This window comes from Drosophila busckii, chromosome 3R (genome assembly GCF_011750605.1).
Source record: "Drosophila busckii strain San Diego stock center, stock number 13000-0081.31 chromosome 3R, ASM1175060v1, whole genome shotgun sequence".
NCBI lineage: Eukaryota > Metazoa > Arthropoda > Insecta > Diptera > Drosophilidae > Drosophila > Drosophila busckii.
In genome coordinates, this window is record NC_046607.1 from 14,279,051 (window position 1) to 14,303,531 (window position 24,481).

Sequence of the window (24,481 nt, forward strand, 5' to 3'; positions counted from 1 at the left end):
GAGAACTTACTTTTAATATTATCTTATAATTTTGTATGCTCATTAGATATTAGCAATGTGAATAAATATGAATTAAAAGATAGAAGTAATAAACATAGTTTTAATGTCATTTATTTTGAAATATCATAAAGAAAAACTACTTTTAACCTTTAACAAATACTTACCCTTAACTGTTTAATTTGTTAAACATAAATTTAACTAATACAACTTGATACATAACATAAAATTCAATTTAAAAGAAATACGAATTTATAATTAAATAAATTCATTGGATTCATTTTGTTCATCAGCTACTTCCTCATTTTGTTCATCAATTACTTCTATAATTGTATTTCCGTCCGTAAATATTATTCCATCATTTGGAATTACTATGTCCCGTATAATTTCGGCATCTATTGGTTGCTGATTACTTAAGGCGTCTGCAGCTCTCTTTTGGTGTTGCTTTGTGCGACAATGTATACGCAGTCCGGGTCGACGAGGAAAGCCCACATTGCACAATTCACAGCTGTAAAATGAATTAATTAGTTGTAGAATATGAATATATATAATTTAAACATACCGATAAGGTTTGAGGCCTGTATGCAGGAACTCATGCTTAGTTAAACAAGATTTGGTCATGTACTTTTTGCCACACATCTTACATTCATAGCAAAAGTTTCGGATATGTGTAACTCTGTGAAGAAAATATGTTAATTAGCTAAACTTGGCTAAACTTGGTTGCAAACTTACTTTTCATGACGGCCCCTAGCGCTGGGTGTGTAGAAGGATTGACCACAATATTTACAGTCAAATGGCTTTTCGCCTTGATGCTTAACACGTATATGCAATTTTCGCATGGATGCATTATAAAACTTTAAGCCACATTCTTCGCACTCAAAATTCTTTTCTCCTTTATGGCGCAAGATGTGTATTGCCAAGGCTCTCTTACACGAAGATCGATAACCACACTGATCACACATATGAATCTTTGGTGCATTTGATTGGCATCGTTCTTTTCTTCTGCGTATCTTTTTAACTTCTGGGTTGCCGGAGATTTTAGTTGGCGATGCCGATACTAGCGAAGGTTCTACACTAGGCTCAGCAGCGCTTTTGTCTTCGATTAACTTTTGGTTGGGCGCCGGGGACTCGCAACTCGTTAATACACTTGCAATTGGTTCAATCTTGCCAGCCGTATTTTTCTTAGCACACTTTGAATTTGTAGCTTCAGGCTCGGGGACAACTTTGGGTGCTTTCTTCACTTTGGTAGGGCGCTTCTTTTGTGTTTTTGATTCCGCTTTCGCATTTTGAGTACCACTTCGCAATGTGCGTGGCTCTGGAGCAGCTTCAATTGGCGAGTCGGGCCATGGGTCAGGCTCTTGTAACTTCCATTCATCTTCATCCGATGATTCATCTTTAATTAGGGCTTTAACATTTTTAACATCTGGTTCAACTGTAGTCTTGCCAATTGCGAGGTTCTGTTTAGTCAACATATTTAGTGGATCAGGTTTCACTACTAATGGCTTTGAATCTTCCTCAGACTCTGACGTTTCAACTTCAACAACATTTTCAGCTTGTTGCTTTGCACGTTGAAGCAACTTTTCCGTGTTGATGCAGCGTTCTCGAAAGGAAATTGAATGATACAAGTCCAAGTGGCAACAGTTGCAAATATATTTTGGTAGATTTTTGTCGCCAATTAACTAAAAACAATTTTTCTGTTATTTAGCAAACATAATAATACGTATTTATGTAGGTGCGCCTCCGCTTACCCGAATTCCAGTTAGAGTTTCAATGTGCCGCAAAATTTCCGTACCCTCCTTTTCGAAAAGATTTTTGGCATTAGAGTTAAACATTTTTCCAGCGCATGTTCTGCACTGAAAATCGGATTCAGCAGACATTTTTATAAATTTGTTTGTTCCTAATATTATTGTAGCCGTAGCGTCGACTAAACAGGGCTGTTATTCTGTTTAAGTATTTTTATTGGTATTTGATAACGTTTCGTGGTGAATGGCAATTATAGCGCATATTTTAAAGCCTCAACTGCCCTAAACCGACAGTTAGTTATTATAAGTGTGTTTAATCATGAGTTGTTTCAACTATAGAATCCACAAAATCATATTCCAGTTCCTCATCAGTAAAAGTTTCAAACTCCAGCATTTGCATAGTTCTTCTTAAATGGTACTTAGTTAAGTTATGACGTTTTAATGATATAGCATCTTTAAATATTTTTAAGCATGCATTGCAACTGAAATAAAGAAAAACCATAAAACCGTTTATTTAATTCCCTTATATATGTATGTAAGCACAACTTACCTATACACTGTTTCTCCAGTGATATGCACTATCTTGTGGTTTTCTAAACTGATTTTGCTTATAAATGTTCGCTTACAAAGATTGCAGGCAAACGGAAGCTCATTTGGATGATATTTGCTATTAAAAACAAATTTTTAGATATAATAACCAATAAAAACTGAGAAGCCAGTACTATTCTATTACCGTTCATGTCGGCACCGACCCGGACTATTTCGAAATCCCATATTGCAATATTTGCACTTAAAGGGTTTTTCTCCTTTATGATGCACACGGTCATGAAGCATTAGCTGAGGTCTTGTAAAAAATTTAGCGCCACACTGTTTGCATTCGAAATCCTTCACACCAGAATGACGAATTACATGATCTTTCATATTACTTAAATCACGAAATGTCCAACCACAGTAATCACAAATGTATTTCTTCTCATCTGGCGACAAGTACTTCTTTACTTTATCTTTGCTCTTTTTATATTTGGCTATCGATTTAGCGCCTCTGATTATTGGTATATCTTTGATTGGGTTTGAGTGTATAGTTGCGTTAGTTTGGTGCTCAGAATCCTTTTGTAATGCTAAATTATCGTCAAGTGTTTCAAGAGATTCATTTTCATCTTTATCAATAGCATCCTTATCTTTACTTTGAAGCATATATACGCAATTCAAATCTATAGCGTAATTTGTATTTGGTTGGATGTTCAACAAGTGCTTTTGGGTTTCCAAACAACGCTCACGAAATGATATTGAATAGTCCAAGTCCAAGTAGCAGCAGGAACAGATATGTTTTGGAAATTGTGGACCATTTGCTAACTAAAAGAGTATACGCAACTTTATATAGAAATAGCGACACAATTTATGGATTCACTTACTTTAATACTAGTGAGTGCCTCAATATTATCTCGTATGTTTTTATGCTCTGGCTCGAAAAGGTTTCTCGGGTCTTGATCGTATATGGGCTCCCCACAGGTTCTGCATTGGATCGACATGTCTCAAAATTTCATAAACCTCTTGCTAATAAGATTTGTATTGCGAACTCCATGCTGTTTGTAAACACAAGGCATAACTGATGTGCGATAACATAAATCGATAACGATAAAGCATGTTTTAATTGCGCTACAATTCTATCTACAATTCATTTAAATGTCCGTCATTTAAGTAATATATATATTTTATTTATATTTATTATAGACTTTTATAAAAGCTAAAGAGTATATAAAAAGACCTGAATGTAACTGCGATTTTGTGTGAATGGCAAACAATTCAAATAAACGCCGCCTTAATTATGTTGACAACAGCTCGGTACAATTATTTTGCTCGTCAATTACTTCTATTATTGTGTTTCCGTCTGTAAAAACTATCTCATCATTTTGGATTAATATCTCTTTTATGACCGTCACATTATTTTCGTCATTCAATGCTTCGGCAGCTCTCTTCTGATGTTGTTTGGTGCGAAGATGTATTTTAAGGCCAGGATTACGTGGAAAGGCTACATTGCACAGGTCGCAGCTGAAATATTTATGAATTAAGCAAAGCAGGGACATATATGTATATGTTATTTAAATTTACCGATAAGGACGCAAGCCAGTGTGAAGAAATTCGTGTTTATTTAAACAAGATTTTGTTATATATTTTTTGCCACAAACTTTACAACTGTAATTAAAGTCCCGTATATGATTTACTCTGAAAGAAAGAAGAATACTTATTAAACATGTTTTAGGTAACGATGTCGGACATTACTTTTCATGGCGTACGCGTTCACTGCCAGAGAAGAAGGACTGTCCACAATATCTGCATACAAATGGTGCTTCGCCTCGATGTTTAATACGAATATGCAGTTTCAGCAAATATTTAGTGTAATGCCTTGCGCCACATTCCTCGCATTCGTAATTCTTTTCGCCTTTGTGGCGCATTATATGAATATCCAAATTCTTTTGGCTACAGGACTGATGTCCGCAAATGTCACATATATAGACTTTATTATTTGCCGTAGGTTTCTCCAGCCTCTTTTCTTTCTTTGTGTTGGACACTTTGTCGCCCTGCTGCTCAGATGATGTTATAAAATCCACACTAGCAGCAGGAGAAAATAGCTCCTCTCGAGATTCATTGTAAATTTCATCAGGTATTTCACTGATAGTTGCTTCAGGTTGTTCAAGATTCACTAGCTGTAAGCTTGGATTTTCATAATTATTATCCGTTTCAATTGGAGGCAAATCAGTTAAACTATCGCGAGAACGTCTTCTTCGTTTTATACTAAGATTTTTCACTGGCGTACTCGAATTCTTTGAACGAGTTCGTAAAATGCGCTGATGCGAAGAAATTTCAATTTCAGGACTAGGATCGGTAACGATGTCTAATGTTCTTGATTGATTGAGCTTCTCCTTAGTCACAGGATTTGGCTTTTGTTTAGTTTGTATTTTTAGTTGCTTGCTTGTGTTTTGTATGGGCTGGCCTGTTGTGTTGTTTGGTCTCACACGCTGCAAAACACTTTGTGCGTAAATACATCGCTCCCGAAATGTTATTGAATGATACAAGTCCAAGTGGCAACAGTTACAAATGTACTGAGGAAGCCGTTCATCGTCGTTTAGCTATTGACGTGTTTAATTAACATATGTAGTTAGTGTATTTGGATTTGCACTTACCCGCATTCCAGTTAATTTTTCAATATTCTGTAGAATCTCATTGTCATCCTCATCAAATATTTTCTTCCCAGTCGAATTAAAAATTGTTTCGGCACAAGTTCTGCATAGAAATTCGTTTGGCATTATTTTTAATGCTTTTTGATTTGTTTTCCCTGAATTCAGTGAAGCATTTACTACACAGAGCTGTTATTCTATTTAGGTATTTTTTTTTAGTATTTTAACGCGCTACTTTGTGAATGGCAAGTTATCGTTAGATTTAACCCTTTGAAGACTATGTTAAAACAATCTCGAAACGTGAATGTAATGATCAAATTAAATTTTTTTATTTATATTTTATAAATTGTTCAATCTGAGAATCGGATAAATAATCGGAAAAATCAGTTTCTAAATCACTTTCAGTTGGAAGCAACAACATTTCAGTCTCTCTTCTTTGATGTGTCTTGGTCAGCTTGTGCTCTCGTAACTCCCTTGTTCCCTTGAAAGTTCTGTTACATATACTGCAACTGAAAAAATATAAAATATATATTTTTTAATTTTGATTCATACGACATAAACTATACCTTGGAATTTCCTCTTCTTGAAGGTGTACTAACTTGTGCTTATCAAAGCTGAGTTGGCTTACATACGTTGTCTTACATATATTACACTCAAAGGGCATCTCACTAGCATGAAGAAGTCTGGAAAATACATGTTTTTTTTATAAATTTAATGGGAATAAATAATAAGTATAAAATTACTCTTCCATACCTTTGATGCCGACGACAGCTAATCCTATTTCGAAAGCCTGCATCACAGAATTTGCATTTGAATGGTGTTTCGCCTCTGTGATAGACACGAACATGTAGCAACATTTCATGGCGAGTGCCAAACTTACGTTCGCATTCTTCGCACTTAAATTTTTTTATACCAGTGTGGCGCAAAACATGATGATTTAGATTGCTTGGATCTCGAAATTTCCAACCGCAATAGTGACATACATATTTAAGCTCCTGTGACAGCTCTTTTTTTGGGCCTGTAATCTTGAATAATATTAAATATGATCTATCTGAGCGACTGCATACTTGCGTTTTGTTGGTTGAATGGATCGTGTTACTTGTTTGGCTGCACTTTTTCTTGCGGGTACAGCTGGAGGAGTCCCTTCTTGTATTTCTACGTGAATTTGATCTTCAGGCGGGCTTTCATTCTTTATGCTAACTATTTTTGACGGAAACTTATCCAGTTGGGGAATAACAGGTTTTTTGTGGCGTACAGTTTCTTTTGTAAATAGCCCTTGAGCCTCTAAGCAACGTTCGCGAAAGGACACACAATAGTCCAAGTCCAAATAGCAACAGGAACATATATGACTTGGCAGCTCAAGGTTATATCTTAACTACAGATAATATAAATTAATATAAAATACAAAACTGCGTAAAATGGTTAACTTACATGAATGCCAGTTAACGCTTCAATATTAAGGCGAATCGTTTTATTTTCTGGCTTAAATATATTTCTTGGATCTTCAGTATATATGGGCTCCCCACAAGCTCTGCACTGCAACGCCATGTTGCATATTTCTATTAATTCCTTACTTTAAAGAAGCGCAATTTTTTGCAAAAATATAAATAGAAACAGAGGCTAACCGATAAATAATAACTATCGATAAATGAAGTAACAAAGATAACTACAATTCGCCCCGATAATGTAAACAAGCTGCACTATTGCAATTACAATTTGTATTGTACAATAATTTATGGAAGATCTTCATGCACTTTGCCGCGCTTGTGGCACTACAATTAATAAGAAGCTGGACACCAAACTATTTGATAAACTAAACTATTATATGGTTAGTTTAATAGACGACATCACAGATATATGGGTTTGTTTTTCTTTAATTTTACATAAATAACTAACTTTCATAATTTTAATTGTAGATCGAGCATGATGAGAATCTACCTGAGTATATATGCATTGGATGCAAGTGTTTATTAGATCAAGTTGTTGAATTTCGCGCAAAGTGTCTTACTAATCAAAAAAGATTAGTGGCGACTATTAATATGGCTTTGGGTAATGGTAAAGACTGCAATGCTCCCAAATCTCTACAGAATTTAGAAGCAGATACGAATCTTCAATTATCTGAGGATAACATAGAACTAAAAATGTGTGGCCAGTTGGCTCGCAGCAAGGCTGCTAACGTTAAATGTAAACAAAAGCATTCAACAAGCACCTGGATATGTGAGCAGTGTGGCGGGGAGTTTAAGTCCTCAACTTACCTAAAATTACATATGCTACGACACACAGATAACAAACCGTATGAATGCGACATTTGTCATCGCCGATATTACACGCATAATGAAATGTTGCGCCATAGGCTCTTACATACTTCTGAAAGGCCATATAAGTGCCGATTTTGTAACAAAAGTTTTCGGGGCACTAGCAGCAAGGCAGTGCATGAAAGGACTCACACAAACGAACGGCCATTTTCTTGTAAATACTGTGAGAAAACGTTTACATCCACATCGGTGTGCAAAATGCACGAGAGAGTGCATGATAACAATCGACAATATTAGTAAGCATATGTATAAAATTGTTTCAGACTTTTTCTTAAATCTTATTTTTCAACAGCTGCGAGCCATGCAATCAATGGTTTGTACGATCGACCCACTTGACAACACACCAGCGCACTAAACTACACAAAACTAAATCTGTTAAGGAATCCTAGCTAAATATAAGCTTGCAAGGGAATCTTTATGCAATAATTTTTATCCTAGGTCAGTTTTAAACCGCCAAGTATGAAGAATATATTACTATATCGATTAAAAGTAATCGCCATTCGGAAGAATACACAATGTCTATCGACCAGAACAGCTGATTGCTCTTAACTGTGTTCTTTAATAAATAAAGGAAAATACGCTGGTTCATTTCAAAGCAAAATAAAATCATTTGAATTGAAATTAATTTAAATCAGTTACCTTCTTATTATAAAGTCATTCACTATAAAATGTACCAGAATCTAAATACAAATCGCAACAGATCTCAACGATTTGAGAAACAGGACAAACTTCGCCTAATAGCCGCAGTAAGGGACATAAGACTGCTGTGGGACATGGCAGATAGTAGTCACAGCGATATAAATGGAATAAGAGCAGCATGGCAATCAGTAGCAACAGATTTGGATAGAGATGGTGAGATTACTAACTAATAATAATGCGCAAATCAAAAACAAAATAAAAATTAAAACTTATATAGCGGAAACTTGCAGAGTAGCATGGCGCTCGTTGCGCCAAAGTTACCGTTATCATTGCAAAGCGGCTAACAATCGCAAGAAATTTGATCTAGACTTGGAGGACTGCACGGCTGATCCTGATCCCTTGGCGACTCCAGATATTAAATGGGAATTTGCGGATGAGATGGCCTTTTTGCAGGATATGTCGAGGGAAAGGCAGTTAGTATAATGTTTCGAAAGCGCATAAGTTTAGCTTTGCTACTATTTATCTTTTAGTGTGGACTTGACACCATCAGAAGAAGAAATTTCGAATGACGACACAGTAAACGAAGATTATGAAGAATACACAGATATGGAATTTCTGGAAGACGTTGATGAAGCTAGTTCCTTGGATGCTGAAATAGCACACGTATTATAATTCAACAGTTGCACTTTGTACAATTTAATTTAAAGCTAACGTTATCCAGGTATGCAGAACATGCTTGCAACCATTGGATGCTCAAGCCGCACAGAATTTATTTGAAGCTGATAATTATAAATTGTTGGAACAAATACAAGCGTTGACCAGTTTGTCTGTGAGTAAACAGCCTTTTAATAATATTACCTTAAACAATACATTTGATAATTTTACAGCTGGAGCAAGATGAAAATATGAGCAATTTTATTTGCGAAGGGTGCTTAAGCAGTTTAGAGGCCGCTAGTGAATTTCGCCGTATATGCATAGATGCTCAGCAACAAATGCTAAGCGAAATACAAGTCGAGAATATATCGGAACACAATACGAGTACGGCTGGGAAAGATCAACTGGAAGATGTGAATATAAGGGACAGTGAAAATGAGTGCCAGATTAGCATTGAAATAAAACCAGTGTCACCATCATCAGTGCCACCCACACCGAGCAAAAGTAGACGAACTAAATTGCAAAAGTTTCAGTGCCATGAATGTGGTCTGACATTTAAAAGTACAGATTTGTTAAAAATGCATATGCACGAACAGCACCAGCAACAATTACAGACTAGGTATATTTTTAAAATGATGAGAATTGAAAACCACTACTAATTTTATATTTTTAAATGTTAGATTCGTCTGTAGACATTGCGGCCATGATTTTAAATATTCAGCACCACTTGTTGAGCATTTAAAACGCATTGGCGTTAGCTTTGCCTATAAATGTGATGCCTGTGGACAAAAGTTTCACAGCAGGCATTTTCTTAAGAAGCACAAGAGACGTGCACATGGACTGACTGATGAGCATATTTGCCATATATGTGGCAAGAACTTTACCACTGCCTTCAATCTACGCAATCATCTGGTAAGACATACTGGCTCCCGCCCAAACAAGTGCCAGCTGTGTCCGGCGGCCTTTGCAACAACTGGCGAGTTAGGCAATCATAGGCGCACACACGAAAATGTGCGCCCGTATCCTTGTCGATATAACTGTGGCAAATCCTTTCGCCATTGCAGCAATCGCAGTACGCATGAAAGGTAAATAAAGTTGTAATATTCGAAGTGTATATATATTTAATAGTATTTATTTCGTTTAGAGTACACATGGATGGCAGTTTGCGACCTTTTCAGTGCGAATATTGTGAGAAGACGTTTGTAACCCAAGGTGATTGTCGTGCTCATCAAGCTGTGCACACTACAAGCCGTGCCTTTAAGTATGTTTGCTGATTTGGTTTTAATAATTGATTGATGCTAAACTACGTTTTCTTTCAGCTGCGATATTTGCGCGCAAAGCTTTAAAATGCAAAAGCATTATATACAGCATTTGTCTACTAAATCACATAAGAAGCTGGAAGCTAGCGCTGAATCTTAGACGTAAGCTGTTTTTAATTTCAGTATGCAAAAACATTTCAATTTTATATCTTTTGCATTTATTAATGATGTAAATTTGGTTTAGTTAAGTAATATTTAAATACATTTTCCTACATAAGCATGTTTAAGCATAGATCTTGATGTCGGCAACAATCTTCTCATTATCGTAAATCTCCTTGGCGTAGCAGAGATTAGGATAATCATAGGCAGCACCAAAACGATTTTTGCAACCAGAGGTAGCCTTGTCGCCAGGTGTATACACAGGCTGTCCAATAATGTTGCTTGTGGCAAAGTTGCAAGTAAGCACAAAGTGATTGTAGTAATCCTTGGAGAAACGCACAGCCGCACAGCCCAAATGTGTGTTCTTTTCGGCAACGGCAATGGCAAACTTGGCCACACCCTTGTTGGGCAACTCTTCAGGAAAGCTTGCAAGAATTTCGGGCGATGCATTTGCGCGCTTGCCAAACCAGTTCTCAATCTGTTCCTTGATAATTTCCGCATCAGTGTATTCGGACTCGGCACCGCTATAACTGAAAATTGCATTATTTTGGCCAGCATACGCGAAGCGCTCAGTGCTGCGACATTTGTCAGGCAGCGATTGGCATGTCCTAACATTGAACACTGCCAAATGTGTAAGCTCCTCGCACCAACTCATTTTGGCCATGCGCACAGCCTTGGGCAAACCCTCAACCTGACCACCAGCGACTCGGTTGCGCAGCTCATTGAACAATGACAGAATTAGCTTCTCATGCATATCGATCTTTACTTGTCGCACATTCTTTGGACATTCCTCGCTAAAGTTCTACAACAGAGCGTAAACTTAAACTGAAGTTTAGTACATAGCAATAGACTTACTCCTTTATTGTTGCAAGCAATGTGCTTGTCCAGACAAGTGGGCAATGCACAGTAGTCCACAGCAGTAGCAATGCCAGCTAAAATACTCAACAGTACCAAGACTTTCATGTTGCTGTACTCAAGACACTTAGTGCTTGCTAGAAACTGAAGCTATACAGTCTTGTACATGTATATTTATAGTACAGTCAGTGAAACTAAGCTGCTGCTAAAGCCAAACACTTGCTAAAATATCCAGACAGCTTTGAATTTAAACAGTTGGTCTAAGCGGAAAGTCTGTTTTGCGTTTGTAAAACTTTCAAGCAAGGCTTGATATACACTTTGATAAGCTAATTGTTACTGAAAAACGATGTCATTTGTCCTAAAAACTTTAATCCAAAATATCAAAATATATAGTCTAAATGCTTGAGCGAAAAAACTCTCAAATTACTTATAAACTTAATGGCTTTAATGACCATTTGAGGAGCAGGGACCAGCGGCTATAAAGCTGGTAACATCTAGTTTCTTGGCTAGAGCCAAGGCAGTCTCGATGCCTGCTTCATTTTTGGAAACAATCAAGACACTGGGATCCACCTCGAGGATACGAGCAAGTTTGCCCACAACTTCACATGGCGGCAGACGAACGATGCGCTTGTTCAAAACTTTAAGAGCGGGTGCATCCATCTGACGATTCATGCTCACAATTTGATTAATAAGCGTCTCCTGGGTGATAACACCCAAGACAGTGCTGCAATAAAAATGAAGCGTTAGTTGAGTTAACAAGGCGTGGCTAATGTGGTTTGGCGTACCTAGACTTGCAGTCAATCATGGGCAGTTGATCCACATTGTGTTGCTTCATCAAGGCAATAGCTTCAGCAACGCTGGCATTGGAGGGAATCGTAGCTACTGGAGCTGGGAGCTGCAGTTGCGAAATGGGCGTGTTCCACCACCAATGGCAATGCTCGTTAACTGGCTGCTTAAAGCCACGCGCCTCCATCCAATTGTCAGAGACAAATTTGGTCATGTAGTTGCGAATGCCATCGGGCAAGATGACGACACAACGCTGGCCAGCTTTGAGGGTGCGTGCATGCTCCAGGGCCATAGTCATGGCACCGCCGCTGGAGCCGCCGCACAGCAGACCCTCCTCGGCATTGAGGCGACGGCACATGGGGAAGCAATCTGCATCCCTAATCTTGCTCCACACATCCACGACGTCCCGGTCGAAGACAGTAGGTGGAAAGTCATAGCCAATGCCTTCAACCTCATAGAATTGCACATCAGTCTTGTTAAGCTCTGGCGGACTGGCCAGCAAAGAGCCGTAGGGATCTACGCCTACAATGCGGCAGCTAGGCAACTGCTCCTTGATCTTGCGTCCAATGCCAGAGATAGTGCCAGCAGTGCCTGCGCCTATCACCACCATATCCACCTTATTGTCCAGCTGCCAGAGAATCTCTGCTGCCGTGCCATCGTAATGCGCCAGAGGATTGCTCGCGTTGGTATACTGGTTCAACACAATGGAGTTGGGTGTCTTGCGTTGCAGCTGCTGGGCCACATAGATCAAGCCCTCGGGTGAGTCAAAGGCCGCCTCTGTCGGCGTGCGTATGATTGTGGCGCCAAGTGTACGCAAAGCGTAAACCTTCTCATTGGACATCTTCTCGGGCATAACAATAATACACTTGTAGCCTCGAACGGCACTGGCCATAGCCAGACCAATGCCCGTATTGCCAGACGTGGGCTCAATGATGGTATAGCCAGGCTTAAGCAGACCCTTCTCCTCGGCATCCAGCACCATGCGATAACCAATGCGATCCTTAACTGAACCGCCGGGATTCAGAAACTCGCACTTGGCATCTACAAACAAAAATATAGCATGAAATACAAGCGACAACTGGGAGGCCTTCTACACTTACACATCTCGCACTCAATGCCCTCCATGGCGGGTATTCTATTCAGCTTGACCAGCGGCGTGCAGCCAATGGCTTCCAAAATATTCGGCGTGATTTTCTGGCATTTTGCAAAGCCACGTTGAGTATGTGGCGTTTGCTCCGTTGTGCCCAGATGCCAGGTGCACTTGGATGGCTTGCCAGGATCAATAAAGTCAGCGGGACGCACATAACCGTTGCCGGACGACATCGTTACGTTTAAGCTTCGTTTGGAGGAGATAAGGATACGGAACTGTTAAATAAAATTATAGCCAAACTATCTCTGTTGCTGCTGCGTTGCCAGCTCGTGTTCAAGTGATGCTCGCAGCAACATGTGAGCTAGACATAACATCTGGAAGATTTTCGCCTTACTCGCGTAATCAGTGGTTTGGTTTTGTTGTTTCCGTCGCATTGTTAATAATAATAATACTTAATTGTGAAATTTAATATATTTTGGGCTAGCCACGTTTTGCTGACGCTCAAAAGCCCACACGGGTGGGCTTATCAATAGATTTTTAAAATAAATATATATATACATGCACATATATATATATATTTAAAAAAAAAAAACTGCTACTCACTCAGCTTACAGTTGCGTTATCAATTTTTCATTTATGAAAACGAAATTACTTGTACATCTATTCAAAATATATTTTCCCTTGACACTGAGATAGGTTAAAAATATAAATACATAAATAAGTATGTACATATGTATGTATGTATACATATTATCTGCTCTGCTTAGACATGTGTGCGTACCGGTTGTTGTTTGTCTTATTGGATTGCGTTTTCCAATATATTTTTAAATTAATTACCTTTTAATTGAATTAATTGAATTCGGTTATAAGTTAAAAACACACTTTGTGTTAGGTTTACACGTGTGTTTATTTAAATGCAATAATACACCTGTTAGGTAAAAATGCGTGTGACTGCTGCGCGTGTGTTTCTTACAAATCTGAATACAAACATTACAGTGCTGGAAAACGTTAGATGAATGTGTTAACAGAAATAATTACACACAACTCTTCACTTATTCTAACTCATGGGCAGATTTATTAATAAATTTGTATATGTATGTAGCCCTAAGTTTTTCTAATCAAACTTATAATGTTTTATACTTTGACACCATAATAGATACGCCATGCATAGAAAGTATCTATAAGATACATACGTATGTATATGTTCAACAGGTTTATCAGGACAACCGGTTGTAGTGAGAAAGGCATACCCTAGGTCAGTTTTAAGAATCATAAAAAAAGATAAAAATAATAAATATTTGTAAATTAACAACAAATTAAATTTGGATTTTAAAAGGCAGTAAGCCAAATATACAATAAAATTAAAATTTCTAAACAATTTTATAGACACAACAAGGAAATCAGTATTTGTTTAGATTACTTAAAAAGCTTGTACATATAAAGAAAATATTTTTAATTAGCTGCACTTGATTTGTTATTTGCTTTATAAACATTTTAAAAACGTCATGAACTTAATCAGATCATTGATGCCTTTATTATTCTACAATTGTTGCTTTAATCTCTAGCTCAGTTGGTGAGTTTGTTTGTACTGCCCTATGGGCTACAATTCAATTTTATTATATTTGCTTTATAAACGAGCAGTTCATAAACTAATAAAACTTTATTGCATCTTGCTTATAAGTACTTCATGACGGGCACTTTGAGCTCTCTAAATTAAATTATAGATAAACTTTATGTATGTAAATGCAAATGTATGTAATAGTGAAAAGGAGGCGTGGCAGACCCTATGAAGTATATATATTTCTGAACAGCAAGACAAACTGAGTCGATATGGCCATCCTCGTCCGCCCGTCCGTCCGTTTGTATGAGTTCGTCTTTTTCAGTAGCTATAAGAGCTAGAGCAGCCAAATTTGGTCTGTAGGTGATCCTATACCCAGGACATATCACTTTTATTTTATATTTTTTTTTATTTTCTCCTCCCCCGCAAATTAAAATTACAAAAAAAAATAATTTACTCTCACAAAAAAATCTGGAAAAATCGAAAATAAATCACACAAGCTTTCTCATGATTTTTGACCGCATTTCAATTTTTAATATAGATTGTTTGTTTGTTTGAGTAATAAACGCTTTGGTTAGACATGGATTGGTTATTATATGCTTGCATAATAATTTATGTGGCCAAGACTAGTTCTTAATTAACGGTTTTGACCAAGGCTGAGAGAATTGAACATGTGCACAGTCCTGCACAGTTATTAGATAATCAATTGGCAACTGGAGAATGACTATAAAATCCTGTTGTCGCAAATACTGTACTCACAGTTGAAGAAAAAAAATCGCAATGAAGACTTGGTTTAAACATATTAAGCCAGCCCCGCTCACGGAGACGGTTCAATCGAGGGACTCTTTAATTTACTTTTACCACTACGTAAACTTTTTGGGCTGGATGCCACCAAAAGATCCAGTAAAACGCTTTCTGTGTCGCATCTGGATTTGCTTCGTCTTTTTAGGTGCATTTTATTTGCCATTTGGTATCATGCTGAGTTACATAATGGACATAAGCAATCTTTCGGCTGGCGAGTTTCTAACGTCATTGCAGGTGGCTGTCAATGGATTTGGCGCTGTTTGTAAGAGCACCTCCTTATGCATTCTCCTGTGGCGTATGGATAAGGTAAAAGAGTTGATGGACCAATTGGATAAATGCTGGCGCACTGATGGTGAACGTCAGAAGATACATAATATGGTGGCTCTTTGCAATTATATATTAGTATTATTTGGCATAGTTTACTTTGGCTATACACAGGCTACGTTCTTGTCTTATACGCTAAATGGCAAACCACCATGGTCGGTATACAATCCATTTTTTGACTGGCGTATTGGAAAGCTTGAATTCTGGACACAGGCTTTGTTGGAAGAGACAACAATGTCCTTTGCGGCAGTACAAAATCTAGTTAGTGACACGTATACGCTTTTGTTTTTGATAATTATGCGTACTCATTATGGTCTGCTCAAGGGCCATGTGGAGAGACTGCGCAGAGATTTATCTAAAACGGAGTCTGAAAACTACGATGATCTTGTCAGTTGTATCTTGGAACATAAATTAATACTTAGGTAAGTTAAATTTAATCTAGCAGTAGAGACTCAGTAGAAGTTCTGATTTCAAACATATTTTTAGTTGCTGCCAAAGTATGCGTCCTATAATTTCAGCAACGATATTTGTGCAATTTTTGTTGGTTGGCATTATTTTGGGCATAACTCTGGTCAACATATTCTTTTTCTCGACTTTTTGGGAGGCTGTGTCCTCATTTGTGTATCTCGTTGCCGTGCTCATGGAAACATTTCCGTTTTGTTATATTTGCAATATGTTTATCGACGATTGCTATGATATGTCAAATGCTATATTTACTTCAAATTGGATGGATGCTGAGCCACGATATAAATCCACATTGATATTTTTTATGACCAACACCCAGCGACCTTTTATGTTCACAGCAGGTGGCATTTTTCCCATAACTGTGCAGAGCAATGTGGTTGTAAGTAAAAAAACAAATTCTTATATGAATATAGCATATGTGTAACTTAAATCTTAAATTTGCCTTCTTATTTTTAATATAGTTTGCCAAGTTTGCATTCAGCATTATCACCATAGTGCAGCAATTCGATTTGGGTTCAAAGCTTCAATGAGTTTTGATTTTAAAGTGTTGAAATCTAATATATCACAAATGAAATTGCCCACTTGCACTATATAAAACATGTTACTGCTTTAAAGCTCAACAAAACTTAATTCAATATTGTTAAATTAAAATTGTCTGTTCTAATAAAAAAGATTATCCTATGTGCAATTTAAAGCGCGCGCGCAAATATTTAAGTATTTAAATTTTATACTTGATCTGGTAGCACTATAAGCTGTTGGTGCGCTGTCAGCTGTGCTTTGTTGTGTTATTCACGTCTGGCATTGACTGCGGGAAAAAGCTGTGAATAGCGGGAATTTAGCAATTGGCGAAATCCGCATTCCTACAAAATAAGCGAAATATTTTTACATATAGAGAGTGCTCATTGAAATTGCATCACAAGATTCAAAACCATATTGTAATTTATTGCATTTATTTGATAAGGACTACAAATGTAAATAAAGGAAACCGCTGAGTTTTCGCGCAGCTGCTCATCAACAGCCAGACATGAAGGGAAAAAAGCTAAGTTGCCAGCCCTGCTAGATGAGCCAATAAGCATACTTTTGTTAATTAAACCTGGTGCATTAAAAATTACGTGTTAAAGAATTTCGTGCAGAATTATAAAAATGTCCAAGCTATTGGGTGTGCCGCTAAAGAAACCCTCAGAGGTGGACGTTGTAAAGCCACTGAACAATCTAATTCAAAGCACCTACAATGGAGCCACTGCCGAAGAGAAGTCGCAGTATGCAGAGGCTGTAAATGACTTTTCAAAGCAACGCAATACAGCTATTTGGAAATTCTTTGAAAAGTATGAGGCATCGCTGGAAACCGTGTATGCGTAAGTTAAAAGTTAAAAAGAAGAAAACTGCTCGCAAAAATGGGCTTTCCATTAGGGTACTTTGTGCACCGATATGATTATGAGTCATTTGCTTCTACTGTTTAATCAACATGCCGCAATCACATACACACGCATACATGCGAATACCTTTGTGCTTGTGTTAGAAAACTCTAATAGACATAAACAAGTAATAGGATGACGTCGCCACTAATGTATTGTCGTTTTGGCATTTGCTTTTACTTTCGTTGCTGTAGCTACTACGATCAGATATGCGCACTGGAAACAAAGATTTCGGCCAACGAGTTGCAAATACCGTTCAAGTGGAAGGATGCCTTTGATAAAGGCTCTATTTTCGGTGGTAAAATTAGTCTGAGTAAGTTTGATAATCAAAATATATTGTTAAATTTGAAACAAATTTGTAATTTACAAACTTATTTTAGCGCACACCTCGCTGTTGTATGAGAAGGTTTGTGTGCTGTTCAACATTGCCGCCTTGCAGAGCAGCGTGGCGGTCAGTCAGCCGCTGGACACAGATGAAGGTCTCAAACTAGCAATTAAGCTGCTGCAACAGAGTGCTGGCATTTATCAATATTTAAAAGGCGCCACGCCCGCTGCAGTGCCTTCAGAGCCAACGCCAGACCTCAGCCAGGATACACTAACTGTGTTGCAAGCACTAATGGTGGCTCAAGCGCAGGAAGTTTTTATACTAAAGGCCATAAAGGGTAATTGAAGCAATTATTCGTTATTATAGTAATTATTTTAAATTGCTTTTGTAGACAATATGAAGGATCAGATCATTGCTAAACTGTGCTGCCAAGGCGAGGAATTTTATGCAGATGTCCTGCGTGCCATGCAGAAGGAGTCAGTACGCAATCTATGGGAAAAGGAATGGATACCCACCATAGCTGGCAAGCAGGCTGGCTTCCATGCGCTTACTCAGCTCTATCAGAGCTTGGTTTGCCGCTCAACCAAGAAAGTGGGTGAGGAGATTGCACGCCTGCGCAATGCTATTGAACTGTTTAAGGCCGCCCAAACGCGCGGTGGCAATGAAACCTATTTGGATGAGTATTTCAGTCGTGCCAAGCGCAATCTGGCCGAGTCCACCAAGGACAATGAGTTTATCTATAATGAAATCATACCAGAGATCAGTACATTGGCCTCGCCTGGCAAAGCGCAGCTAGCCAAACCCTTGCCCATGGCTGCACCCATGGCCGGCAACTTTAAGGACATTTTCACCAATCTGGTGCCCGTGGAGTTGCATCGTGCACTCACTGCTTCCGATATGCGTAAGAACGAGATAGTCAATGCAGAGATTATGAAGCTTCGTGAAGCTACTCAAACTTTGAACGCCGTTTTGGCCAGCCTCAATCTGCCAGCTGCCGTTGAGACTACAGACAGCAACAGTGGTCTGCCACCTTCATTGCGCGAAAAAGCCAATGAAGTGCGCGGCAAGGGAGGCATAGAGCATGTGCAGACCATGCTTAAGGATTTGCCAGAACTGCTCAGTCGCAATCGTGAGATTTTGGACGAAACCGAGCGCTTGCTGGATGAGGAACGTGATTCAGATAATCAGCTACGCGGACAGTTCAAAGAGCGCTGGACGCGCCTCAGCTCAGACAAGTTGACCGAGATGTTCCGCACCAATGCTAAAAAGTATCGCGAAGTTATTACGAATGCCATTGAAGCCGACAAGGTAGTGCGCCAAAAGTTTGAGGCGAACCAAAAGGGTATTGAGCTGCTCTCGATGCCACCAGAACAAATACAGCAGTCACTTCCCTCTGCCAGCGGCAGCGTGGATCCTAACTGCACCAGCGTGCAACGCCTGAAGCAACTTATGGAGGCCGTCGAAACCATTAAGGCTGAACGCGATGCTGTCGAATCGGAGCTAAAGTCGGCTACATTTAATATGAAAAATGAGTTTTTGCAAGCTCTGCAAAAAGATGGTGCCATTGATGAGCCCGCTTTGTCGTTGGCGCGCATTGGCCAAGTGCTAAGTCCATTGCAGACACAGGTCAAGGAAAGCACTGAGCGTCAGCAAACACTTGTTGCTGATATACAAAGCGCACATGCTGCTTTTAGCACCGAAACGGGCAGCTGCGGCAATTCACGCGATAAACTCTACAAGGAACTGGCCACCGCATACGATAGCTTCGTGGAACTCTCAGGAAATTTGCAGGAAGGCACCAAGTTCTACAACGACCTGACCCAACTGCTGGTCGTATTTCAGAATAAGATAAGTGATTTTGTATTTGCGCGCAAGACCGAAAAGGAAGAGTTGCTCAAGGATCTGACCACTGAGTCGAGTCGCCAGGCGCCACCAGCTACTCCAGCTTTGCCATCACACTATGCGTCCACCTCGGGCAGTGGCAGCGGTAAGAGGCAAACCCACAAAATACTTCCATAAATATATATTAAATAATTATGTTTTTAGATATACCGGCTGCAGGCGCACCACTCGCTCCAGCTGGTCCAAGCAATGTACCTTATCCAGCTCAAGTACATATGCCAGTGCCGTATGGTGCCTCACCGGGTGTGCCATACCCCACATTTGTGCCTCCGCCCATGCCGCAGAGCTTCAATCCTTATGCTACGTTGCCATATCCGGGCAGTGAGTACTCTATACTTATACTCGTCTATCATAAATTGTTTTTAACTGTATTTTTTATAGATTATCAATACGGCGGCCTGCCTCAGGGACCCGCACCTGGACACTATGGCACGTATCCTGGCAGCTTTGCTCATCAACAGGGCGGCTACCCCAATCAGAAGCCACCAGGCTGGTAAACATCAACCAGCTGCATCATTTATGTTATTTTTAAAGCAAGCTTATCATATCTATTTCCGCACGTTGTGTTATTTGTGAATCTAGATTCAAAGAAATTGGTAATGGCATTTAATGCATGCTCTTCTGCTTTAGTTACAATTTGTATCATAAAAAGTTGATTGATAAATTGAATTTTAATCTCATATATACACTTATATATATCACAATAAACGTTCCGTCTTAGTGCTAATTGACGTCTTACTGCATGCGTACAGCGTGTTCGGATAGACTAAAAAGATCGACTAAAAAGATCGATTCAGCCATAGGGACTTCATTCAGCCTTGTGCCTCGCAAAAGATAAAAGATTCAAAAACGATGCCTTTCAAGCAATGCTCTGGTAGATTAAATGCACATTTGCAAAGTTAGTTGGATTGCCTCCAACAAAGATATTTTAAAACAATCTCAGTTGACTGGATGGGTTTCAGTTTATGTTTTTTGTGAACAGTCTTGTCCACATCCAACTTCAGCCCAACAGCACTTTTCAAACAATATTCTAACATATCGATATCCACTACCTGATAGCAGGGACATAAACTGATCTATCGATATGTGTGCTCGATAAGTGTGCTCGATAGACGAGAAGCTGCTCTGGCACCCATGTATTGATATGTATATGTGTGTATTATTAGGCAAAAGAAAAGGACGAAGTAAAAATATTAAAAACATTGCTCTATCTGCTCCATGGAGATAAGAATCTGTTGATTTGAGTTACTACAAGTGACCCAAAGCAATAAGATGAAGCTGCCGGTCATGTGTCGCACCTGCGATGCAAGGGAGACAGATAAGCTCTATAAACTAACTACTCCCACTAAAAAGTTTCCAGACAAACTTCTGTCTGACATTTTAACCGAACTAACTAACATTGAGGTGAGTGAAACCAGTTGATTACACATAATAGAATAACAATCAATATTTCTTGCAGTTGGACACTAGATTGGCGCAGCAGTTGCCACAGAATCTGTGCGGAAGTTGCTCACGAAAGTTAATTGCCGCCTACTACTATGTGAAGCAGGCGCAGGCCGCCAACGAACTGTTGATAAAACAAATTCATCGTAAGGGCGACAATGAGAAGGCGGTATTCGTTACAGATTGTCTGCAGGAGCTGCCCATGGAGCTGTGTATCGAGGAGCAGGTGGAGGTCAAATTGGAAACTGAGGAAGAGGAAACTGACAATGATATAACGTGCACAGAGCTACCAGAGCTGAGTACAGTACAGGAAACAAATGAAACAGACACTAGACTGGATAGTTGCATTAAAAAGTCGGATGATCCATTAACCATGTTGGATGCCGTCAAACAGGAAATGGAGTGCGCTGCACAAGCAGCTCACGCGCAATCGGAGTCTGAAAATGAAGATGATGAGTAAGTTTGAAACAAAATGTGGCCATACCCCTCTTATTTTAACATTGCTTTTGTAGGTCGCTGGATGATTTGCCGCTGCAGCAGCGCGTACACAAGTGGCTGGAGAGGGATACACAGGCTACGTTAAGATGGAAGCAGTACAAGTGCAATGAGTGCCCCAAGAGTTTCAAGCGTGTCGAATATCTAAAGCTGCATGCAGCACGTGCACACAGCTCCAAGGGCGATTGGTACTCCTGTTCGTTCTGCATACGCAAGTTCAGTCGTCGCGACACATTAAAGGCACACTTGAAAGTGCATCGTGATTCCAAACGTTCGGCCAATCTATGCGAAAGCAAAAAGGCCAAGGATATTGATGTTAATCTTTGCAAGCCGCAGGGCTATAAGCTTATCGAGTGCATGATCTGCCAGAGTCAATATAATAAAATAGCCGAGCTGCGTTGTCATCTTGAACAGCATCCGGATTTGGAGCGCAGCATGCGGACAGATATGCAGCTCAGTGAGGTCGCAGAGCTTCTCTATCCCGATGTTAAGGATGTAACAGAGCAAGTGCTAACCATGTACATACACCGCGACTTGGCAGCGTGCAACTATCAGCGCTTCTATTCCATAACGAATCAGTCCGGGTATGAAATGGATTTGGACAGCAGCGAAACGGAAAGTGAAACCGAGCTGGATCTGGATGATTATGCCAAGCATAGGCGTTGTGGCGCCGCAGTCAAAACCAAATACAGCTGTGAGTTGTGCCCACAACGATATGTGCGCAAATATCAATTGTATGAGCATCAGCGGCAAGCGCACGCTTGGCTGGAAGCGCCTCATGTCTGTGGACGCTGTGATGCACGATTTGTAAGCCTGCAATTGCTGAAGCATCACAATGAGACGCAATGCAAGAACGCACAGAAACGTTTCCTATGCCACAAGTGTCCGCTGCGTTTTCGCTGGCGTCACAATCTAAAAGCGCATACGAGGGAGCATCGCATAACCGTAAGTAGCGCTGCAACTCAAAAGATTTTAATAACTTGTCTTTTTGTTTTCAGAATGAAACATTTGAATGCACCGACTGCAAACGTGTCTATGACAAGAAGAAATCCCTCACCGTGCATTTGCTTAGCGTTCATGGCGATGAATCCAAATTGATACCCTGCCAATGGTGTAGTCGCAAATTTTATCGTCGTGACTATCTGGTGAAGCATTTAAAACGACATGGCATACGCGAGCAGGATATACCGCTCGCCGAGACGCTTATTGCAGCCACTTCGAAAGCAAATGGCTGCAAACGCATCACTTGCAAAATTTGTAATTTACAATTTGATCGCATTAGCGACCTGCGTGCCCACATTCAGCTGGAACTGAAAATGGCACTCTCGCTGCATCAAAGCTACGATTCACCACACAATTACTCCATTACCAATGAGTCTGGTTATGAGTTGCAGTTGGGCGACTCAGAAACCGAGGACGAATTGCAACTTCCAAACACAGGTGCTTCCGGTCAAGCCAACTCGCGACTCGTCTATGTTTGTGAGCTCTGCAAAGTGCAGTGTCGACGCAAATACGAGATGATTCAGCATCAGCGTGCCATGCATAGATTCGACAAGATGCCATACGAGTGCGATGTGTGCATCTTTAAGTGCGTCTCCAAGAGTATTATGGAACAGCATAGACAAGCGCAGTGTCACAGCGCCGAGAAGCAACATGCATGCAACAAATGCAGTTACAAATTTATGTGGCCCGAGAATCTGCAACAGCATCTACAGCTGCAGCATGGTGGCGTTGAAGCATCACCGATTTTAGCTAGTGAAACAGATGACGGCAGGCGATTATCTGGCAATGCGGCGCCACTAGCAACGCCAACTGATAGTGTACCTTTGCTGCAATGCCCGCACTGCGATCGCACCTACCAAATGAAGTCGCGTCTGAACAATCATATAAGGGATGTGCATATTAATGGCGATCGCAAACGCAAGGAAGCCATAAAAAAATTCCTATGCTCGCTTTGCGGTCGTGAAACGCAATCGGCGGCAACATTAGTTACGCATATGCGACGTCACACAGGAGAAAAGCCCTTTAAATGTGATCTATGTGAAATGGCATTTCCACGCCACTCAGAAATGACATCGCATCGTCGTATGCACACGGGAGAGAAGCCCTTCCACTGCACAGTTTGCGGCAAGGACTTTGCGCGTTCCGACAAGCTCAAGCGACACATGCTAACGCATAGCGGACTCAAGCCACACAAGTGTACATACTGTGACAAATCCTACAGACAGGCCAAGGATTTGAAATTGCATTTGCAACAGCACACCGGTGAATGCCCATTTACCTGTGGCACCTGCGGCGAGCGCTTTATTCAGGGCACTGCGCTGGAGAAGCATCGCATGATGCGGCGTCACTTTGATGAGGTTGACGAGCGAAACGCCACAATAGTAACTGCTTAAGCATATTAATAGCATAAAACTAGACTTCTAGCGTAAATATACATATATTTGGTTTATTATAAAAGCATTTCTTTTAAAGATCATCATTTCCACGCGCATCGATTTTCTCCATTTCCACATCAAAGATCAGCACAGAATTTGGCGGAATTTTACCGCCTCCAGCACCAGTAGAACCATAACCTAACTCAGGCGGTATGGTAAGCGTGCGCTTCTCACCTTCACACATGCCCAACAGTCCTTGGTCCCAGCCCTTGATTACCTGCCTTGCACCCAAGGTAAACGAGAAGGGTTTACCCCTATTGTAGCTGCTGTCGAATTCTGTGCCATCTTGTAAAGATCCCTGCAAACCGTGAGATAATGTTAATATAATGTTAGCAATAGAAAATTTATAAGCCGGGCGTTACCTTGTAATGAACGTGAACCATATCACCGCCCTTGGCTTTCCTTGTGCAGCTTTCCGCCCGTTTCTTTATACCAATTTTTACTTTAGGCGAGTCATTACAAAAGGCGACCACAAATAATCCGCAAAAAATTAACAAATTGTATAGTTTCATTGTGAAAATTAGATTTTTCGCTCTTTTGAGTCCTAATTGGAATCTTATCTGGGCTTGTTATAATTATAAGCGATAGTTCAGGGCTGGCACGACAGCCATGATAAGCATTGAAAAAGAGTTGTCGAGTT

General features: G+C 39.8%; 11 protein-coding genes across 11 annotated transcripts; 5 read left to right on the top strand and 6 right to left on the bottom strand.

Annotated features, from left to right (window-relative positions):
* Window positions 1-294: 294 nt before the first annotated feature.
* Window positions 295-3,299, bottom strand: LOC108604809 (transcription factor Ouib-like). The gene is made up of 7 exons (XM_017994413.2): window positions 3,152-3,299; window positions 2,473-3,092; window positions 2,290-2,406; window positions 1,746-2,221; window positions 730-1,676; window positions 560-673; window positions 295-505 (listed from the first exon to the last, which is right to left on the bottom strand). The coding sequence occupies exons 1-4, from the start codon at window positions 3,266-3,268 to the stop codon at window positions 2,053-2,055; spliced, it is 1,023 nt and encodes a 340-aa protein (XP_017849902.1). The 5' UTR covers window positions 3,269-3,299; the 3' UTR covers window positions 295-505; window positions 560-673; window positions 730-1,676; window positions 1,746-2,052.
* Window positions 3,300-3,501: 202 nt separating this feature from the next.
* LOC108604808 (zinc finger protein with KRAB and SCAN domains 3) lies at window positions 3,502-5,064 on the bottom strand. The gene is made up of 4 exons (XM_017994412.1): window positions 4,922-5,064; window positions 4,020-4,867; window positions 3,849-3,962; window positions 3,502-3,788 (listed from the first exon to the last, which is right to left on the bottom strand). The coding sequence occupies exons 1-4, from the start codon at window positions 5,042-5,044 to the stop codon at window positions 3,563-3,565; spliced, it is 1,311 nt and encodes a 436-aa protein (XP_017849901.1). The 5' UTR covers window positions 5,045-5,064; the 3' UTR covers window positions 3,502-3,562.
* Window positions 5,065-5,243: 179 nt separating this feature from the next.
* Window positions 5,244-6,528, bottom strand: LOC108601313 (zinc finger protein 502-like). The gene is made up of 5 exons (XM_017989212.1): window positions 6,347-6,528; window positions 5,987-6,290; window positions 5,669-5,933; window positions 5,482-5,598; window positions 5,244-5,424 (listed from the first exon to the last, which is right to left on the bottom strand). The coding sequence occupies exons 1-5, from the start codon at window positions 6,461-6,463 to the stop codon at window positions 5,244-5,246; spliced, it is 984 nt and encodes a 327-aa protein (XP_017844701.1). The 5' UTR covers window positions 6,464-6,528.
* A 69-nt stretch (window positions 6,529-6,597) lies between these two features.
* On the top strand, window positions 6,598-7,814 carry LOC108602573 (transcription factor Ouib-like). The gene is made up of 3 exons (XM_017990710.1): window positions 6,598-6,776; window positions 6,832-7,466; window positions 7,523-7,814. Exons 1-3 carry the CDS (start codon window positions 6,651-6,653, stop codon window positions 7,617-7,619), a joined length of 858 nt encoding a protein of 285 aa, XP_017846199.1. The 5' UTR covers window positions 6,598-6,650; the 3' UTR covers window positions 7,620-7,814.
* A 107-nt stretch (window positions 7,815-7,921) lies between these two features.
* LOC108601782 (transcription factor Ouib) lies at window positions 7,922-10,025 on the top strand. The gene is made up of 8 exons (XM_017989709.1): window positions 7,922-8,082; window positions 8,147-8,342; window positions 8,400-8,532; window positions 8,591-8,698; window positions 8,757-9,142; window positions 9,204-9,608; window positions 9,668-9,784; window positions 9,843-10,025. The coding sequence occupies exons 1-8, from the start codon at window positions 8,004-8,006 to the stop codon at window positions 9,940-9,942; spliced, it is 1,524 nt and encodes a 507-aa protein (XP_017845198.1). The 5' UTR covers window positions 7,922-8,003; the 3' UTR covers window positions 9,943-10,025.
* On the bottom strand, window positions 9,994-10,928 carry LOC108601783 (antigen 5 like allergen Cul n 1). Its single transcript, XM_017989710.1, has 2 exons — window positions 10,797-10,928; window positions 9,994-10,743 (listed from the first exon to the last, which is right to left on the bottom strand). The coding sequence occupies exons 1-2, from the start codon at window positions 10,902-10,904 to the stop codon at window positions 10,066-10,068; spliced, it is 786 nt and encodes a 261-aa protein (XP_017845199.1). The 5' UTR covers window positions 10,905-10,928; the 3' UTR covers window positions 9,994-10,065.
* A 229-nt stretch (window positions 10,929-11,157) lies between these two features.
* On the bottom strand, window positions 11,158-13,627 carry LOC108601895 (cystathionine beta-synthase-like protein). Its single transcript, XM_017989869.1, has 4 exons — window positions 13,510-13,627; window positions 12,683-12,918; window positions 11,582-12,623; window positions 11,158-11,520 (listed from the first exon to the last, which is right to left on the bottom strand). Exons 2-4 carry the CDS (start codon window positions 12,903-12,905, stop codon window positions 11,241-11,243), a joined length of 1,545 nt encoding a protein of 514 aa, XP_017845358.1. The 5' UTR covers window positions 12,906-12,918; window positions 13,510-13,627; the 3' UTR covers window positions 11,158-11,240.
* A 1,593-nt stretch (window positions 13,628-15,220) lies between these two features.
* On the top strand, window positions 15,221-16,415 carry LOC108601314 (odorant receptor 59b). Its single transcript, XM_017989213.1, has 3 exons — window positions 15,221-15,780; window positions 15,845-16,202; window positions 16,285-16,415. Exons 1-3 carry the CDS (start codon window positions 15,221-15,223, stop codon window positions 16,351-16,353), a joined length of 987 nt encoding a protein of 328 aa, XP_017844702.1. The 3' UTR covers window positions 16,354-16,415.
* Window positions 16,416-16,883: 468 nt separating this feature from the next.
* On the top strand, window positions 16,884-20,182 carry LOC108604746 (programmed cell death 6-interacting protein). Its single transcript, XM_017994332.2, has 6 exons — window positions 16,884-17,178; window positions 17,433-17,551; window positions 17,619-17,900; window positions 17,955-19,550; window positions 19,610-19,786; window positions 19,847-20,182. The coding sequence occupies exons 1-6, from the start codon at window positions 16,967-16,969 to the stop codon at window positions 19,960-19,962; spliced, it is 2,502 nt and encodes an 833-aa protein (XP_017849821.1). The 5' UTR covers window positions 16,884-16,966; the 3' UTR covers window positions 19,963-20,182.
* A 423-nt stretch (window positions 20,183-20,605) lies between these two features.
* On the top strand, window positions 20,606-23,826 carry LOC108604766 (zinc finger protein 271). The gene is made up of 4 exons (XM_017994360.1): window positions 20,606-20,869; window positions 20,925-21,364; window positions 21,421-22,348; window positions 22,402-23,826. The coding sequence occupies exons 1-4, from the start codon at window positions 20,738-20,740 to the stop codon at window positions 23,797-23,799; spliced, it is 2,898 nt and encodes a 965-aa protein (XP_017849849.1). The 5' UTR covers window positions 20,606-20,737; the 3' UTR covers window positions 23,800-23,826.
* A 1-nt stretch (window position 23,827) lies between these two features.
* LOC108604767 (FK506-binding protein 2) lies at window positions 23,828-24,411 on the bottom strand. Its single transcript, XM_017994361.1, has 2 exons — window positions 24,204-24,411; window positions 23,828-24,139 (listed from the first exon to the last, which is right to left on the bottom strand). The coding sequence occupies exons 1-2, from the start codon at window positions 24,351-24,353 to the stop codon at window positions 23,873-23,875; spliced, it is 417 nt and encodes a 138-aa protein (XP_017849850.1). The 5' UTR covers window positions 24,354-24,411; the 3' UTR covers window positions 23,828-23,872.
* Between the last annotated feature and the right edge of the window lie 70 nt (window positions 24,412-24,481).

Bases quoted from the DNA above. Each gene is read 5' to 3' on its own strand.
- LOC108604809 (XM_017994413.2), bottom strand. From the start codon at position 3,268: ATGTCGATCCAATGCAGAACCTGTGGGGAGCCCATATACGATCAAGAC. The intron at 3,093-3,151 runs GTAAGTGAATCC...ATACTCTTTTAG, and splicing joins AGGCACTCACTAGTATTAAA to TTAGCAAATGGTCCACAATT. The intron at 2,407-2,472 runs GTAATAGAATAG...TGTTTTTAATAG, and splicing joins GGTCGGTGCCGACATGAACG to CAAATATCATCCAAATGAGC.
- LOC108604808 (XM_017994412.1), bottom strand. From the start codon at position 5,044: ATGCCAAACGAATTTCTATGCAGAACTTGTGCCGAAACAATTTTTAAT. The intron at 3,963-4,019 runs GTAATGTCCGAC...TCTTTCTTTCAG, and splicing joins GAACGCGTACGCCATGAAAA to AGTAAATCATATACGGGACT. The intron at 3,789-3,848 runs GTAAATTTAAAT...TAAATATTTCAG, and splicing joins ACTGGCTTGCGTCCTTATCG to CTGCGACCTGTGCAATGTAG.
- LOC108601313 (XM_017989212.1), bottom strand. From the start codon at position 6,463: ATGGCGTTGCAGTGCAGAGCTTGTGGGGAGCCCATATATACTGAAGAT. The intron at 5,934-5,986 runs GCAAGTATGCAG...TCAAGATTACAG, and splicing joins ATCCATTCAACCAACAAAAC to GCCCAAAAAAAGAGCTGTCA. The intron at 5,425-5,481 runs GTATAGTTTATG...ATATTTTTTCAG, and splicing joins CAAGAAGAGGAAATTCCAAG to TTGCAGTATATGTAACAGAA.
- LOC108602573 (XM_017990710.1), top strand. From the start codon at position 6,651: ATGGAAGATCTTCATGCACTTTGCCGCGCTTGTGGCACTACAATTAAT. The intron at 6,777-6,831 runs GTTTGTTTTTCT...TTTTAATTGTAG, and splicing joins ACGACATCACAGATATATGG to ATCGAGCATGATGAGAATCT. The intron at 7,467-7,522 runs GTAAGCATATGT...ATTTTTCAACAG, and splicing joins GATAACAATCGACAATATTA to CTGCGAGCCATGCAATCAAT.
- LOC108601782 (XM_017989709.1), top strand. From the start codon at position 8,004: ATGGCAGATAGTAGTCACAGCGATATAAATGGAATAAGAGCAGCATGG. The intron at 8,343-8,399 runs GTTAGTATAATG...TTTATCTTTTAG, and splicing joins GATATGTCGAGGGAAAGGCA to TGTGGACTTGACACCATCAG. The intron at 8,533-8,590 runs GTATTATAATTC...AACGTTATCCAG, and splicing joins TGGATGCTGAAATAGCACAC to GTATGCAGAACATGCTTGCA.
- LOC108601783 (XM_017989710.1), bottom strand. From the start codon at position 10,904: ATGAAAGTCTTGGTACTGTTGAGTATTTTAGCTGGCATTGCTACTGCT. The intron at 10,744-10,796 runs GTAAGTCTATTG...GCTCTGTTGTAG, and splicing joins TTGCTTGCAACAATAAAGGA to AACTTTAGCGAGGAATGTCC.
- LOC108601895 (XM_017989869.1), bottom strand. From the start codon at position 12,905: ATGTCGTCCGGCAACGGTTATGTGCGTCCCGCTGACTTTATTGATCCT. The intron at 12,624-12,682 runs GTAAGTGTAGAA...TTTTGTTTGTAG, and splicing joins GGGCATTGAGTGCGAGATGT to ATGCCAAGTGCGAGTTTCTG. The intron at 11,521-11,581 runs GTACGCCAAACC...TTTTTATTGCAG, and splicing joins ATGATTGACTGCAAGTCTAG to CACTGTCTTGGGTGTTATCA.
- LOC108601314 (XM_017989213.1), top strand. From the start codon at position 15,221: ATGGACATAAGCAATCTTTCGGCTGGCGAGTTTCTAACGTCATTGCAG. The intron at 15,781-15,844 runs GTAAGTTAAATT...ACATATTTTTAG, and splicing joins GAACATAAATTAATACTTAG to TTGCTGCCAAAGTATGCGTC. The intron at 16,203-16,284 runs GTAAGTAAAAAA...TTTTTAATATAG, and splicing joins CTGTGCAGAGCAATGTGGTT to TTTGCCAAGTTTGCATTCAG.
- LOC108604746 (XM_017994332.2), top strand. From the start codon at position 16,967: ATGTCCAAGCTATTGGGTGTGCCGCTAAAGAAACCCTCAGAGGTGGAC. The intron at 17,552-17,618 runs GTAAGTTTGATA...AACTTATTTTAG, and splicing joins CGGTGGTAAAATTAGTCTGA to CGCACACCTCGCTGTTGTAT. The intron at 19,551-19,609 runs GTAAGAGGCAAA...TTATGTTTTTAG, and splicing joins CACCTCGGGCAGTGGCAGCG to ATATACCGGCTGCAGGCGCA.
- LOC108604766 (XM_017994360.1), top strand. From the start codon at position 20,738: ATGAAGCTGCCGGTCATGTGTCGCACCTGCGATGCAAGGGAGACAGAT. The intron at 20,870-20,924 runs GTGAGTGAAACC...TATTTCTTGCAG, and splicing joins CCGAACTAACTAACATTGAG to TTGGACACTAGATTGGCGCA. The intron at 21,365-21,420 runs GTAAGTTTGAAA...TTGCTTTTGTAG, and splicing joins TCTGAAAATGAAGATGATGA to GTCGCTGGATGATTTGCCGC.
- LOC108604767 (XM_017994361.1), bottom strand. From the start codon at position 24,353: ATGAAACTATACAATTTGTTAATTTTTTGCGGATTATTTGTGGTCGCC. The intron at 24,140-24,203 runs GTAACGCCCGGC...CACGGTTTGCAG, and splicing joins TGGTTCACGTTCATTACAAG to GGATCTTTACAAGATGGCAC.